General features: G+C 46.4%; 1 protein-coding gene across 1 annotated transcript; it reads right to left on the reverse strand.

The window, feature by feature from the left end:
• Positions 1–1,762: 1,762 nt before the first annotated feature.
• On the reverse strand, positions 1,763–12,316 carry TMEM98 (transmembrane protein 98). The gene is made up of 6 exons (XM_066631151.1): positions 12,186–12,316; positions 10,625–10,756; positions 8,776–8,809; positions 8,502–8,617; positions 2,446–2,505; positions 1,763–1,970 (listed from the first exon to the last, which is right to left on the reverse strand). The coding sequence occupies exons 1-6, from the start codon at positions 12,314–12,316 to the stop codon at positions 1,763–1,765; spliced, it is 681 nt and encodes a 226-aa protein (XP_066487248.1).
• Between the last annotated feature and the right edge of the window lie 3,568 nt (positions 12,317–15,884).

Here is a 15,884-nt window from a genome sequence, read left to right on the forward strand (position 1 = left end):
TAGGAAAGTATCCTGCTTAGCCACATCAGCGTTTATTTTCAGCATGCTCTGAAAACTTCTCACTACCCTCTCTATTCCCTCCCATATTCATTTTGCCAAAAGATCTGGGCCTTGTCCTTAAGGGGCATGTTATATTTTCTCAGAAGATCGTAGAATGACTTGGTACAATTCTGTACGCTGCACACCATTTCATATTTTTCAAACTTCTACCATTAGTGAGACACAGCCTGTGTTATTATAGATATGTTTCATTAGAGCTAATGGCTTGACCACTAAATATCCCATTCGTTCAATAAACACTCAGAAGAGCAAGGGTAGGTGAAGGGAACTCCATATTTATTTCAAGACAACAGCTTGAACTAAGAGGGAGAGGAGTGCTGCTAATGTGTGCACAGACCAAGCTAGGAAGGAGTGTAGTTTTGGGAAGAGGGGGGAGTGACCAGCATTCAGGTGAAGACTCAAGTGGTTGAGATATAGCTAGAACTCCCTTAGAAAGGAAGGTTATGGAGTTCTTTTTTAAATAAATGTTAGTAAGAAAAAAAATTAGACCTTTATTTGAGCCATGAATTAATAGTTTAACCCAGAACTTGCTTCCAACTCCGGGGCTCAGACTAATAACATGCAAAAGCATAATTAAGGCAGAAATGTCTTTAAGTATGCACAGAGTGCCACTGATTAGTGGCATCACACTTTGGATTTGGCATGAAGATACTTCCATATCAGATAACGGAACAGAGTAGAACCCAGCTTCAATACCTCTCGTAATACTCAACCAAGGCAGGAGAGGAGAGATCCCCCGTGTTCATTTTTTTCTCTTCCCCCCCCCCTTTTTTTTTAAAGAAAGCAGAGTAGGAGCAGCTATTGTTAGTAAAGCACGACCATGGGTGAAAAGACATACACGAACATTCAAGAACTGCTGATTCCGAAAAATTTGTGAAGTTATAGAAATGGTACCCCAAAGTGGGGGGAAAATGCCAATAGACATTTTGCACATGTGCAAGAACCAGTTGGTATAAAGCCCATTTGAAGAGAGGATTGGGCAAGAAACTGCCTAAACTGAAACATCTGAACAGTTCAAAAACTTAAAATTGGCATTGGGCACTACAATAAATTTACTGGCACATCAAGCTTCTAGCTCTCTTCAATTGCTAGTTTAGGTTGTCTGTACGCCAAAATATATAAATAAATAAAGCACTAGAAGCAGAGGCCGGGCTTCAAAGCACTGTACAACTACTTTGGCATGCCCCAAAAGCTTTGATTGTATGTTTCTGAAACAGTGCCGCCACCTCCCCTCTAGCCAGTCCATTTTGAAGTGACTTTCAAATGTGGCTTGTGATGACAGCATGGATTTTCTGCTGCTCAAAGTAAAAGCCATTCAGCATGTCCCCTAAGCTTTAGGCTCACCTAAAGAAAACTTATGCATATGATTTTCAGAATTCAAGACCACACTTTTGTCTGGTCTTTTTTTATACCACTACTGAAGTAATTCTCCTCATTGCAAATCATCAGCCCCAGCCACACTTCCCCTCCCCACCCCACCCCCAGAGTTTTAGTTGTCTCAGTGTTGCTATTCCACATGCAGGAGAGTTAGAGCAAAGCAGCAACAGAGTGGAGAGTCAGCTCAGTAGCTCTGAGATATTAACTAAAGGGCAAAACTAGGCTACAGGTGGTATTTTGTACTTCTGACAGTGATACTGGTTGAGGGTAGGGAAGAGGTGATGGAAAGCAGTTTATTAGATGAGCTCCAGGCCTTAGATTTCTCTCAGATTGCAGACTGCTCCTGTAGGAAGCCCTCAGTGTTGGATGCAACACGCTCCGGTTCCGAGGCAAGGGCTGCCTCGCGCAGCACAGCCATGTGCTCTTCTGCTGCAGACAGTGATTGGTCGATCCAGTCCATGTGGCTGGGTGAGTGGCAGGCATTCCGGGTAATCAAGACCAAATGGCTCACCGAGAGCAGCAATGCTGTGGTCCTACAAAGGAAGGCTCAGGTTGATTAGAATGGGGGTGAACACGCACCCCTCCCATGTGTTCCCACCCCATACACCAGGGGTTCCCAAATTGGGCATCACATCAAGCATCCTGGCCAAGCTTTCAAGCAACACAATCACAATGCAACAGATTGTGGAGCAGAGTTCCCCCAGCAAGTGCTTTCTAAAGAGACTCCTTGCAAAAAGCAGGCATTAACTTTTTCCATGAACAAACTGCTCAGGAGTAAGAATATGTAACTCTTTCCAAAGAGGAACATGCACTCTTCACTTTTGGCCTTCTCATGCTAAGCAAAGAATTTGAGTTTAGAAAATCACACTTTTAAATTGCAGTTACTTTTGGCATGACAGTGGCTCAAGGCTGCCTGAATGTACAACCACGTCTGGGAGTCATATTGAGTTCCCAGCATCCACTTGGGCAGTCCATCAGCAACCCATCTAACCAAAGTAGCCTACTCACCTGGCATCCAAAAGCTTGGGATCCAGTGGTGGGTACATGGATCGGACCACATCATCCACCCTGGGAGGAAAAAAACATTAGAGGCTTTGGTGGAAAGAGGGTTGTTTCTTGCTATTAATTATGTTAGCTATTCCTTGTGTTAGTACAGGTTGGTGGCTTTTGTGTTAAGGTGATTTTATTTATTTTTTAATTGTTTGTGTGTAAACTGTTTTGGGTGCCTCTATTTAGAGTTGAAAGGCAGGGTAAAGATCTTTTAAAGTAACATATTCTTGTTTTTCAGATTTGTTGTAAACCATTTTTGAATGTCATGGAAACAGAAATGCAGTACGCAAATTAAATGGCTTGATGGTGCTTTCTAATTTCAAATGTTGGGTGAATATAGGATTAAGGCAGGTGACTAGAGAGAGAGAGAGAGAGAGAGAATGTGCAAGAGGCACTCCACTTTATGTTAAGAACATAAGAATAGCCCTGCTGGATCAGGTCACGGGCCTATCTAGTCATCTTCCTATATCTCACAGTGGCCCACCAAATGCCTGAGGGAGCTCACAAGACAACAGACACAACCTGTGGCCTGGTTTTCTCCCCTGCATCTGGCAATCAGAGGCAGCCTGCCTCTAAAACCAAGAGCTTGCACATACCTACTATGACTTGTAACCCATAACGAACTTCTCCTCCAGAAATTTATCCAATCCCCTCTTAAAGGCATCCAGGCAAGGTGCCATAACTACTTCTTGTGGCAAAGAGTTCCACAAACTAATTACACACTGGGTAAAGAAATATTTTCTTCTGTCTGTTCTAACTTTCCCAATACTCAATTTTTGTGGATGTCCCCTGGTTCTGGTGTTTTGTGAGAAGGAAAAGAGCGTCTCTATATCTACTCTGTCCATCCCCTGCATGATTTAGTATGTCTCAGTCATGTCCCCCCTCAGGCGCCTCTTTTCTAGACTGAACAGGTCCAAATGCTGTAGCCTTTCCTCATAGGGAAGGTGCCCCAGCCCAGTAATCATTTTGGTTGCTCTCTTCTGCACCTTTTCCATCTCCACTATATCCTTTTTGAGATGTGGCGACCAGAACTGGACACAATACTCCAGGTGTAGCCTTACCATTGATTTGTACTTTTGTTTTGTACAAATGTTGCATGATACATTGTGCCAAATTCAGTTTGCATTCCAGACTGCCACTCAGAACTAGCCGATCCATAAAGATGAACTAGGGAACCATCTGGGGTGCTGGAATTTTAAGGGTGTCTGCCACAGCTATGTCAGTGTTCAAGAGAGAGAACAAGAGTGGCACTGCCTGCACTGTTGGAGGAGATGGACAGAGGACACTTAATAGCTTGCTGGTTGGCTCTTTCCCTTGCATGCCAAGGCACTAGACTCACAGAGCATGGACAGACACAGTTCTAAAGGAAAAGCAGTCAAAGACTATCAGACATTAAACATGACAACAAGAAAGCAAGATCTCAGCGCATTCTTGATCATTTCATGTGCTACTATTATGTTGTTCTACAACATGTGGGAAGAAGAGGAGCAGAATTTTAATTCATAGTAAAAAACAAACCCCAAACCCAAACATGAGCCAGCTGTGTTGCCTTGAACTTTTCTTTTGCTAAATATAAAAGAGGAAAGAGGTGAAGGTCTGTTTGGCTAAATGTGTATGCAAATTCAATTGTCTACTGCAGAAGTATTATAACAGTGGTTACTTCCACACTAGAGCCTTTAACTATTGAAGTATTTTTTTTTTCTACCTGGAAGAGAAAGTAAAAATGAAGGTTCCACTTGCTACCTTAATATAGTACTACATTAACTAGCAGTGCCCTTCCCTGTGGCCAAGCTCCTCCTATAATATTTATTCTCAAACAAAGTCCCAGCCAACAAAGATCTCTGGCAAATCAAATGAATATACTGCTAGCAGCTTTGGCCCATTATATTAATAATAATAATAAAACTTTATTTTTATCCCGCCCTTCTCCCTAACGGGAGGCTAACAGGGCGGCTAACAACATATTTAAAAAAACAGATTTTAAAAACATTAATACATAGCAGATAAAAACATTTAAAAAACACATTACAGAGGCCATAAAAACAGTAGTCAGATTAAAAGACAGAATAAAAGTCACCGAGGAATCAAGCCTGTAAAAAACTAAAAGATGTATAAAAATGTTAAGAAGGCCAGAAATGTTAAGAAGGCTTGTTTAAACAACAGTGTTTTCAGGCCTCGCCGAAAACTCTCAAGAGAGGGAGCCATTCTCAAATCAAGGGGAAGGGAGTTCCATAGCGTTGGTGCCACTACCGAGAAGGCCCTATTTCTTGCAGCCGCCCCCCAGACCTCCTTGGGTGGCGGCACTTGCAAAAAGGCCTTCTCTGATGACCTGAGAGGACGGGCTGGATTGTACAGGAGTAGGCGGTCTCTAAGATATCCTGGCCCAGAGCAGTATAGGGCTTTAAAGGTCAAAACCAGCACCTTGAATTGGGCCCAGAAACGAATGGGCAGCCAATGTAGCCCCCGGAGAAGCGGACTGACAGAGTCAAACCGCCTGGCTCCGGTGACCACACGGGCCGCCGCATTCTGTACTAATGGTAGTTTCCGAACCGTCTTCAGGGGCAGCCCCACATAGAGCGCGTTACAATAATCTAACCTTGATGTCACCGTGGCATGGATCACCGTGGCCAGGTCTGCACGATCCAAGTACGGTCGCAGCTGGCGCACCAGCCGAAGCTGAGCAAAGGCCCCCCAGCCACAGCCGCCACCTGGGAATCCAGGAGCAGCTGCAAGTCCAGGAGGACCCCCAAGCTGCAAACCTGCTCCTTCAGAGGGAGTGCAACCCCATTCAGAGCAAGCTGATAATCCAGCACCTGCATCGAGGATTTCTGAACCAGGAGAGCCTCTGTCTTATCCAGATTTAATTTCAGCTTGTTAGCCCCCATCCAGATACTCACTGCTTCCAGACAGCGCTCCAGGCCCTCAACCGCCACCCTGGAGTCTGGAGGAAAGGAGAGATAGAGCTGGGTGTCATCAGCATATTGATGACACCTCACTCCAAACCCCCGGATGACCTCTCCCAGCGGTTTCATGTAGATATTAAATAGCATGGGGGACAGAATTGAACCCTGCGGCACCCCGCACCTCAAGGGCCAGGGTGTCGAACAGGCATCCCCCAGCACCACCATCTGGGACCGACCCTCCAAGTAGGAGCGGAACCACTGCAAAACAGTGCCTCCAACTCCCAACTCGGCCAATCGGCCCAGAAGGATACCATGGTCGATGGTATCGAAAGCCGCCGAGAGGTCCAGCAGGACCAACAGGGACGCACTCCCCCTGTCCAGTCCCCGGCGTAGGTCATCCACCAAGGCGACCAAGGCAGTTTCCGTCCCAAAGCCCGGTCTGAAACCAGATTGAAAAGGATCCAGATAATCCGCTTCATCCAAGACCCTCTGGAGTTGGGCCGCCACCACCCGCTCAATTACTTGCCCAGAAACGGGATGTTGGAGACTGGCCGATAGTTATTCAACACAGTGGAATCCAGGGAGGGCTTCTCCAGGAGGGGGCGAACCACCGCCCGCTTCAAGGCGAGCGGCAACGTCCCCTCCATCAAAGAAGAGTTGACCACCCTCCCCGTCCACTCAGCCAGTTCCCCCCCCCCCCCGGGCTGCTCTAATCAGCCAAGCTGGGCAAGGGTCAAACAGGCAGACAGACGGCCTCACACTCCAAAGGAGTCTGTCCACATCCTCAGGCTGCACAAGCTGAAAAGAAACCCACAATACTGGACAAGCAGTTGCCAAGGGGACATCATCAGACATTGTCAATGTGGCATCCAAGTCGCGACGAATACGATCGATTTTATCTGCAAAGTGTTGGGCAAACACGTCACAGCTGCTGACTGTGTATTCCTCCTGGACTACCGAAGGGGCCTGATGAAGGAGGCCCTGCACCACACGGAACAGCTCTGCCGGACGGCTATCAGCAGACGCAATGGTAGCAGAGAAGAACGATCTCTTCGCTGCTACCACCGCCACGGAGTAGGCTCTATAATGAGCTCTACTCCATGTCCGATTGGATTCATCACGAGTTTTCTGCCACCGTTGCTCTAGATGCCTGCCCTGCCGCTTCATCATTCGCAGCTCCTCAGTAAACCAAGGAGCCGCTCCGAGTCTGCAGCGTGGCAGAGGTCGCTCCGGAGCAATCTCATCCACTGCCCTGGACATTTCCCCATTCCAGAGGTCGACCAGGGTCACAGATGAGGCGCCAGTCTTGGCAGTGGGAAAGTCCCCCAGGGCCCTCAGGAAGCCTTCAGGATCCATTAGCCTCCAGGGGCGGACCATAGAAAACGGTCCCCCTCCTCTGCGGAGGTAGGAAGTCGCAACAAGCCTATACCCTACCAGGAAGTGATCTGTCCATGACAATGGAGTGATGTTGATCTCCACTACCTCCAGATCATTGCCCCCATGCCCAGCTGTAAACACCAGGTCCAACACGTGTCCTGCTGTATGTGTTGGGGCCCAGATCTTCTGGGACAGGCCCATGGTTGTCATGGCAGCCATGAAATCCTGAGCTGCACCTGCCACAGGGGCCTCCGCATGAACATTGAAGTCCCCTAGCACTAACAGGCGGGGGGCCTTCAATGCCACCCCCGAGATCACCCCAGTCAGCTCAGGTAGGGAGACTGTTGGGCAGCAGGGCGGGTGGTACACCAACAGAATCCCAATCCTGTCCGGCCCTCTCAACACCACATGCAAGCACTCGAACCTAGGAGACTGCTGGACAAGGCACCTGGTAAGGGAGATGGACTCACAATAGACCATTGCAACTCCCCCTCCCTGTCCCTGCAATCTTGGCTGCTGCAACACCTGGAAACCTGGCGGACACAGTTCAGAGAGACTAACGCCTCCCTCCCCGTCCAACCAGGTCTCCGTAATGCATACCAGGTCAGCTTTCTCATCCAGGATCACATCCCGGATGATACAGGTCTTGTTATTCACCGACCTGGCATTCAAAAGCAGCAGCTTCAGATCCAGGGACTCACCGCCAGGACCACCAAGTATCCGAGAATTGGGGGAAGGACCAGAAGGGGAGATGATCTGCCTACGATGAACTCTCCTTCTCCTGTAACGGCCTGTCCGACCCCCACCACCATATCTCCCCTGGCCCGTCACACTCTTGATAGTGGCACCCTTCCCCTCCCCTGAGCTCCCTCCCGAGAGAACAGACATGTGGCGAGGCCCACCTTCTGATACTGGCCTGCAGGCAGATCCTCGGCTGCTCCACTCTCCCCAGCCTCAAACAAAAAGGGGAGAATCTCCGACGACTGTTGATTGGACCACTGTTCAAGATGGCAGCAGATCTTCCGGGCACGAGCCCCAGGCTAAGAGCCACGGGCCAAGAGCCCTTTATATTGCTTTCTTTTGATCCTGACCAGAGGATTCATGAGTAATTGGCCCTTGAATAGACTCTCTGAATTGCCCCATCTCAGTTTCTATTACTCACAAATAACAAGAAAAATGGAGAGGATACCAGTAATTGACCCCCCACAAAACTGAGATTGGGCAGTTCAGAAAGGGTCAATTAATCCCCTAGCTCAGATCAACAGAGAGTAATACAATAGATTGAGAGAATGTGATTGAGAGAATGCAGGGAGACCTGAAAACTCTAAACAGTGCTTTACTTATCAACACTGGGCAGGCCAGAGCTGTAATTGTGTTTAGTTCAAAATAAATAAAGTTACCACAAGTAAGTCTGGAAAAATCCAGGAAAGGACCACAAAACACACTGGACTGCTAAGATCAGACAACTACCTGGACCTATGTGGTTCTGATAACTCATAGAAGCTCTGTAAAAAGTAAGTGAACAAAAAAGTGGCCATTTCAGAGAAAAAGGGATGGTGTGGAAGCAACCTGACATTTCTGTTAGTGAGACGTTAGCATCAAATTTATTATTTATGTATGATTTACTCTCCCCTAAGTGAATGGTATCTCAGTTCAACATATTCCCTTTGCTGGATGGAACCCACCCCTATCACGTCTCTCATCAGTTTGGCATCAGCCCCTGATAACCCTCACCTGGGACTGATTCGCTTGGCAACCACAATGATATCACTCAGGCTTGCTGGAGACTTCATTTGGGCACCTGACCCCATCGTCATGGCAACAAGCTTTTCCGTGAGAGTATGGCAGATCTGTTCAAAGGAAAAATGGAGTCAGTGTTGCTTGCTGTTTGACCTCCATAGCTGCTTAAATACACTATTTATTATGTACAGATTACTGCATCTTCTAGGAAGCGCCTCTTTAGGGCATAGGATACTCACATTGTGATTTACAAAAAACAGGAACTTACCTTCAGGATGGCAATGCAATGGGAAACCAGGCCCCTGAAGGAAGAAAGAAAGAGAAAAGGGTGCCAGGTTAGAGAAGTAATGTGGCATTTTAAGCAGACACTACTGACTCATCCATGCCTTCCTTTGGCACCACCCCTCATAAGAACATAAGAACATAGGAACAGCCCCGCTGGATCAGGCCATAGGCCCATCTAGTCCAGCTTCCTGTATCTCACAGCGGCCCACCAAATGCCACAGGGAGCACACCAGATAACAAGAGACCTCATCCTGGTGCCCTCCCTTGCATCTGGCATTCTGACGTAACCCATTTCTAAAATCAGGAGGTTGCGCATACACATCATGGCTTGTAACTCGTAATGGATTTTTCCTCCAGAAACTTGTCCAATCCCCTTTTAAAGGCATCTAGGCTAGACAACAGCACCACATCCTGTGGCAAGGAGTTCCACAGACCGACCACACACTGAGTAAAGAAATATTTCCTTTTGTCTATCCTAACCCACCCAACACTCAATTTTAGTGGATGTCCCCTGGTTCTGGTATTATGTGAGAGTGTAAAGAGCATCTCCCTATCCACTCTGTCCATCCCCTGCATAATTTTGTATGTCTCAATCATGTCCCCCCTCAGGCGTCTCTTTTCTAGGCTGAAGAGGCCCAAACGCCGTAGCCTTTCCTCATAAGGAAGGTGCCCCAGCCCCGTAATCATCTTAGTCGCTCTCTTTTGCACCTTTTCCATTTCCACTATGTCTTTTTTGAGATGCGGCAACCAGAACTGGACACAATACTCCAGGTGTGGCCTTACCATCGATTTGTACAACGGCATTATAATACTAGCCGTTTTGTTCTCAATACCCTTCCTAATGATCCCAAGCATAGAATTGGCCTTCTTCACTGCCGCCGCACATTGGGTCGACACTTTCATCGACCTGTCCACCACCACTCCAAGATCTGATCTGTCACAGACAGCTCAGAACCCATCAGCCTATATCTAAAGTTTTGATTTTTTGCCCCAATGTGCATGACTTTACACTTACTGACATTGAAGCGCATCTGCCATTTTGCTGCCCATTCTGCCAGTCTGGAGAGATCTTTCTGGAGCTCCTCACAATCACTTCTGGTCTTCACCACACAGAAAAGTTTGGTGTCATCTGCAAACTTAGCCACCTCACTGCTCACCCCTGTCTCCAGGTCATTTATGAAGAGGTTGAAAAGCACCGGTCCCAGGACAGATCCTTGGGGCACACCGCTTTTCACCTCTCTCCATTGTGAAAATTGCCCATTGACACCCACTCTCTGCTTCCTGGCCTCCAACCAGTTCTCAATCCATGAGAGGACCTGTCCTCTAATTCCCTGACAGTGGAGTTTTTTCAGTAGTCTTTGGTGAGGGACCCTCCACTTCCTATACAATCCACTTATAAATTGTAAAAATATATTGCATTTCAACCTCCTTGTTAAGAATTCACAGCTTCAATTGTCCCTAGGGTTCCGTGTGATATTCTACTCCAAAACTTTCCACCTGAGCAGTCAGTATGTAAATTATTTTATTTATTTATTAAAATTTATACCCTGCTTTATCTTCCCAAAGGGCATTCAATTAACATTTGATGACATCACAGCAGCTTAGCCAATAGCTTTGGGGGTGGCCCTTGAGCATCTGCTGAGTGGGGAACCTGGCCCTCAAAGCCAATTGAGTGTAGTGCCCCAGAACCAAGCCCTTAAAGAGAATTAGACAAATCATGGACTATATTCTTGTGCTGTTTTATTAGCACATTGGTGGCAGTTCAATCACCTCTCCCATTATTGCTAACAAAAGGATAAGAAAACTCTGAGAACTTTCACTGCATGACTTACGAAGCATCTTCGATCCAGTCTTCATTCTCCAGGATTGCTTCAATATGTGGGTTTGTTATTACGACATCATCTAGCTCCAGTTCTGAAGGTTCAGACTGTGTCTCCATTGTGCCAATTAGGTCAACAATAGGCCTGGTGGGGGAAAACAAAGGGATCTGAGGTAGGTCAGCATTTTCTGACATGACAGCCCTACTTAGGTCATTTGGACTTCAAACAAGCTCAATAAACTTCAGTTATCAAAATCAAAGAGAGCTGCCAGCTAACCAGAAGAAAATATGGTCAAGCAAGCTCTTGCGTCTTTCACGTCAGCTTGATCTGCATGTCAAGACTGTTCAGGACATGGAGATAATAAGCATCTTTGCCTGCTGATATTTGTAGACCAAGCTCCTGTTAAAGGCACAAAAGCAGAGGCCAGTAAAAAAGGTGGCAACCCAAATATAAAACAGTTTGAAATCATGGTGGTTTTGCTTAATCTGTTATAACTTTTCCTCCTTATAGTAGAGGTTTTCCTGACGCAGTTTTAAAAAGTCAAAATTCTTTCTCCCCTACTTCGATTTTTGGCCTCTTTTATATGCCGTGTGAATTCGTGCACGATCTTTGTCTCTCATCCAGTCCTTATGAGAGAGCGAGCCTACCTGTTGTTAATTACATTTCCAGGCAATCTTTGCCATGAGAAGATAACCAAGCAGATCCTCAAGGCAAGACAGAAGTTTCCACTCACTCAACTCCACTGCTGCTGTCCCTCCACTTGCTCCTTGGAATGGAAAAAGAGAGGGACAGACCAGAAAAGGAAGGGTGGAGGAGAGTAGACTGGTGGACTAGAGTATCTCCAATGCTCTTGCCTACCACTCTCTTCTCCATACTTCATCTTCTGCTCTATCTCCCTCTTTTTTTTCCCATTCAGGGAGCAGGAGGAGCAAAGTCTGACAGTGCATCACCAGGTAAAGAGGGGCAGCATTTGGCAAGCTGTCTCAAGTGCCAGGAGCTCTTGGGCCAGGTCTGATTGGTACCATAAGTGTATATATTTCCACACCCTTTCCAGCAATTTGGGATGCTTTGGGAAAGGATATGCAAAATGTTCAGCACCACAAATGCATTATCTTGTATTGAGTTGTATATTAGCACAGACTGTGGTTCTCAATGATGTTCTTTTTTCCCACAACTCCTTAGTTTCAAATCCCATTCTTAAACCAAGGTGCGTAAGGCAAGGGTGCATGCACAGAAACAAGCAAAATCTGGTAAATGTGAGATAATTTGACATCCAAATGTCTTTCCACCACCAGCTTGGCTCCACACCAGCACTCTCTTTGATGGCTTAGCTCCAGAACATTTCACTGTGATTTATCAATTGTTGTCAATTATCATTGTCAGATCCTTGAGCTTACTTCACAATCCTTCTCTCAGGGTAAAGAGAGCCTCTGAAAATATGCAAAATATTTGCAATGATGCAGAGTTGTTGTTGTTGTTGTTTTGCCTTGCTGCAACATATTTGGGATTCAAGGCTGAAGAATGTGATTGGCATCTATCCATTTCTTTTTTGAAAGTCAAGGATTGTGCTCACCTGGTATCGTAATGGCTCAAGAAGTCCTTAGGTCGGCAGTAACGTTGCCTGCACACCATGACGAGGGCCACAAAGGAAGCCAGGAAGATGGTTGCCAGTACCCCAATGGCCACAATCACAACTGTCTCCATATCAGCCCTGTTGTGCCCTCAGGGAAGAGGGCAATGAAAAAGCAAGCCACTTTGGGTCACTTCTGAAGTCCTTCCACCTGGAATGAAACCAAGTTGAGGCATAACTAGTTTGTAATTAAGGGATTCTGAGGAAGCAGGCTTGCTTCAGAACAATTCTGCTGGACCACATCAAGGGCCATGTAATCCAATATTCTTTGCAGGAGTCCCTGCAACCAACAACCAGTAAGTGGTTCACCAGAAATTAGTTGGAGGTCAATTAACAGCCAACCATAGCCTACTATTTCCCCTCTATTGCCTTACACCAATTACAGCTGGCTCTAAGACATTGGAGACATTGGTCTCCAAGACATTGGGCTCTAAGACATTGGTCTGTACACGGGCAACAGACCATTATTTTACATCTACCCTCTGTTCAATCTTTCAACTTCCATTCACCATTCTTCCTCAAAATAGCTCACTGCCAAGAACCTCTTGTAAGGCATGATTCAGAGACAGAGTATTTGAGAGAAGGGGGTTTCCCACTGTTCCCCCTTCCAAATATAGCAAATTCAAGAAGCTCTCTGTTGTCAGAGTTAAATACCATCTTGTGAAGTGGGCCCAAGACACAGGCTCAACTGGTCCACTCCTTGATAACAAATTGTCTACTTAGACCTATTTGAACATCAGTCCTATCTTTTTAGGCCTTTTTAAAATTCATATTTTCTTTTAAATATGTATTTTAATTCTATTATGTTACTTTTATGCTGTTTAACTGCTGTGTTATGTTTTATTGTTAATATCAAACATCGACAGTACATTATTATACAATATTATATTTAATGTTATTTTCAACATCATGTAAATTGCCCTATTTTTTTAACCCCCCGAAATGTACAAATTCATTAAATAAATACATTTGCTTACATTTTGCAACACTGCCCAGATTCTTTGCAATTAGCTTGCAAAGCTGACCAGCCCCTATTGCCACGGCTTTCACCTACTACCAAACTAAGCACTTAGTGGGGCAGCCGACATAAAGAAGGCTTGAAGGATCTGAACTTCTCGGGCCAAAACTAGGTGAAGGAAAATAAAAAGAAAAAAACCATGACTACACAACAAGTCAGATCCAAGTTCTGACCAAAGGTCTTGCAAACAAGCTGTGAACAAGAGACCTAGTTCCGATTGTATAAGCAGCACATAATAAGGAGCATAGATTTACATACAGCAGGCTGAGTCTTCGAGAATCCCAATTCTTTTTTCCTTTTGACACACCTTTTAGAAATGCCATCTAAAGGTGGCCAACTTTTGACAGTCTCTGAAGCTGTGCTTTTAGAGAGCAGCTTGATGTCCAGACATGAGCAGACAATTTACTTCCACAGTGGGGGAAAAGCCAGTGGCTGTTCAAGGCACAAGAGCAAGCCAACAGAGCTGACATTGGGTATTAAGGGATCCCTAAACAGGCTGCTAAATGTCAGCTGTGTTTCAGCTGGCTGCTGTCATACAGCATGAACACGATGCTAAGGGGCTCTACCACAGACTTGGACAAGGCAACCAGCCTTGGTTGCTTGCTTAATCACTGCAACACAGAACCAGCGAGGGTACATTGAGTACATTGAGCAAGCCGTGCAGGTGGGGAAAACTGTACTTCTGAATGGTAAGAAAGCATCTCACCTGGCCTCCTCAGGAACACAGCAGCAGCTGAGACTTCCGTGCAAGTGCAACCATCAGGTGAACAGCGGTGGTGGTGCGGGTGACCTTTACCCCCCAACATCCCAACCCAAAGCAAACAGCGCAGAGGAGTGAAATTGTTTCCTTAGGCCGCCCAGACAACCAGTAAGCCTGGCCAGTCAGCTGCTTGTGGAAAGCAGCACATGGGATAATCCCCCAGGAGGGAGAAGGCAGTCATTCCTTCCTTACAGTTACAGCATTAAATAAGGAGGGCAGTATGTTACCAGATATGCAACAGTACAGTATTGACTTGAGTTGTTTTTAAAAAAGTTGAGTTGATTTTAAAAAAAATCCAAGTCACCCTTTAATCCTCTCAGAAAAAATATATAAAATGCAACATAGAAACATGAGCAGCAGAGAGATCATAAGAGTTTGATTGTCAGGGGTCCCAAGAGGGAGAGGTCCTCTAGTATTGGCTCATAAGTCTACATAGGGCTGCCCAGGCCAGGCCCACCTGGTTTGTCTTCCTCGTCTTCCCCTGGGCCTTAAAGCAAGGCACCCTACTCAGCCTCTGAGCCTTTTCCAGCCTCCTAGGGCTCTGGAGCCTCTCTTTCAGTCAGTCTCCAGCTCTCAGCCAGCCCATTCCCATCCCTGGCCCACTCCTTATATTCTCCTGGCCTTGGCTGTTCCTCTCACCTTCCTGGTTCCACCCTCCTTGCCTGGTCCTATGCTTCCTCTTCCAGAAAACAGGCAGGCTCCTGCAGGTACTTGCCATGCAGGCAGGTGCACTCTGCTCAACTGGGCTGATAGCCCCTGCCCTGCCTGAGGCCTTCCCAGCCCTTCCCAGCATGTACCTGGCCCTGGGCTTTCTGGGCAGGCTGCTCTCTGGGGCTGGTAAGTCCAGCCCTGGACATTGATTAAAACAATGTAAGCACAGAATGTGTAAAAGGTCAGGCAGGATACAAATCACCTGGTACCCCAAAGGCATCAGACTCTGCTAGGCAAGCCTTCTTGGCGAAGACATTCCAGAGTCAGGCAAGGCAGGAGCAGGCAGCCATGAAGTTGAGAAAGGCTATCATTTCTGGCAGCAGCGTGCCCATTTCTATCTACCCACTCACGTACATTGCTCCTCTACCTTCCACTCCCTGACATGAAAGCAAGGGGGTACAGTAGTAGAGGAAGCATGCTAGCCCACCACTCTTCTCTTCTCCAGACTTCTTCTTCTATGCCATCCCTCCACTACATTTTTTAGTTCAGAGAGTGGAAGAAGTAGAGGCCAGGACATCTCTAAATGACAGGAAAGGGGCAGCATTTGGCACACCACCTAAGGTGCCAGTAGATCCTGGGCTGGCCTGTGACACCACCATCAAGAAAGCCCTGTTACAGCTCCCACTTGCTTAATATCTGGAGGTGTGGGGAAACAAAGAAGAGCTTCTGAGAATTATTTTTGCAGGTGGGTAGGCTTGTGTGGGAGAAGACAATTCTTAAGGTAGGCTAACTCCAAGCCATTTTGAGTTTTAAAGAATAAAGACCAATTCCTTGACATAGGCTCAAAAATGGATTGGGGTGCCAGTGTAGCTGCTTCTAGACCAGCAAGATGCCCAATCCCTGTAAGTAATCTAATAGCTGTGTTCCATCTTAACTGCGGTTTCTAAACCAGCTTCGGGGCAGTCCTACATAATGCAAGACTGTAAGCCAAACTGGATGGTACAAAGGCATTAATGACTTATGACCAGGCTTTTACCATATGGAAGGTCTGGTCCATAATGAGGCCAACTGAAGCTGTTGCCTCAGGTAGCAGATTGGTAAGTGTGGCACTAACCACTGTCTACCTTGTCTCCACTGCTGCTTCTCCTCCTTCCACTGCCCCTGGCTTGGAAAAGAAAGAGGAATGTGAAGGGGAATGCTGACCCTGGAGAAT

The sequence above is a fragment of the Tiliqua scincoides genome, chromosome 5, assembly GCF_035046505.1.
Source record: "Tiliqua scincoides isolate rTilSci1 chromosome 5, rTilSci1.hap2, whole genome shotgun sequence".
NCBI classification, from domain to species: Eukaryota; Metazoa; Chordata; class Lepidosauria; order Squamata; family Scincidae; genus Tiliqua; species Tiliqua scincoides.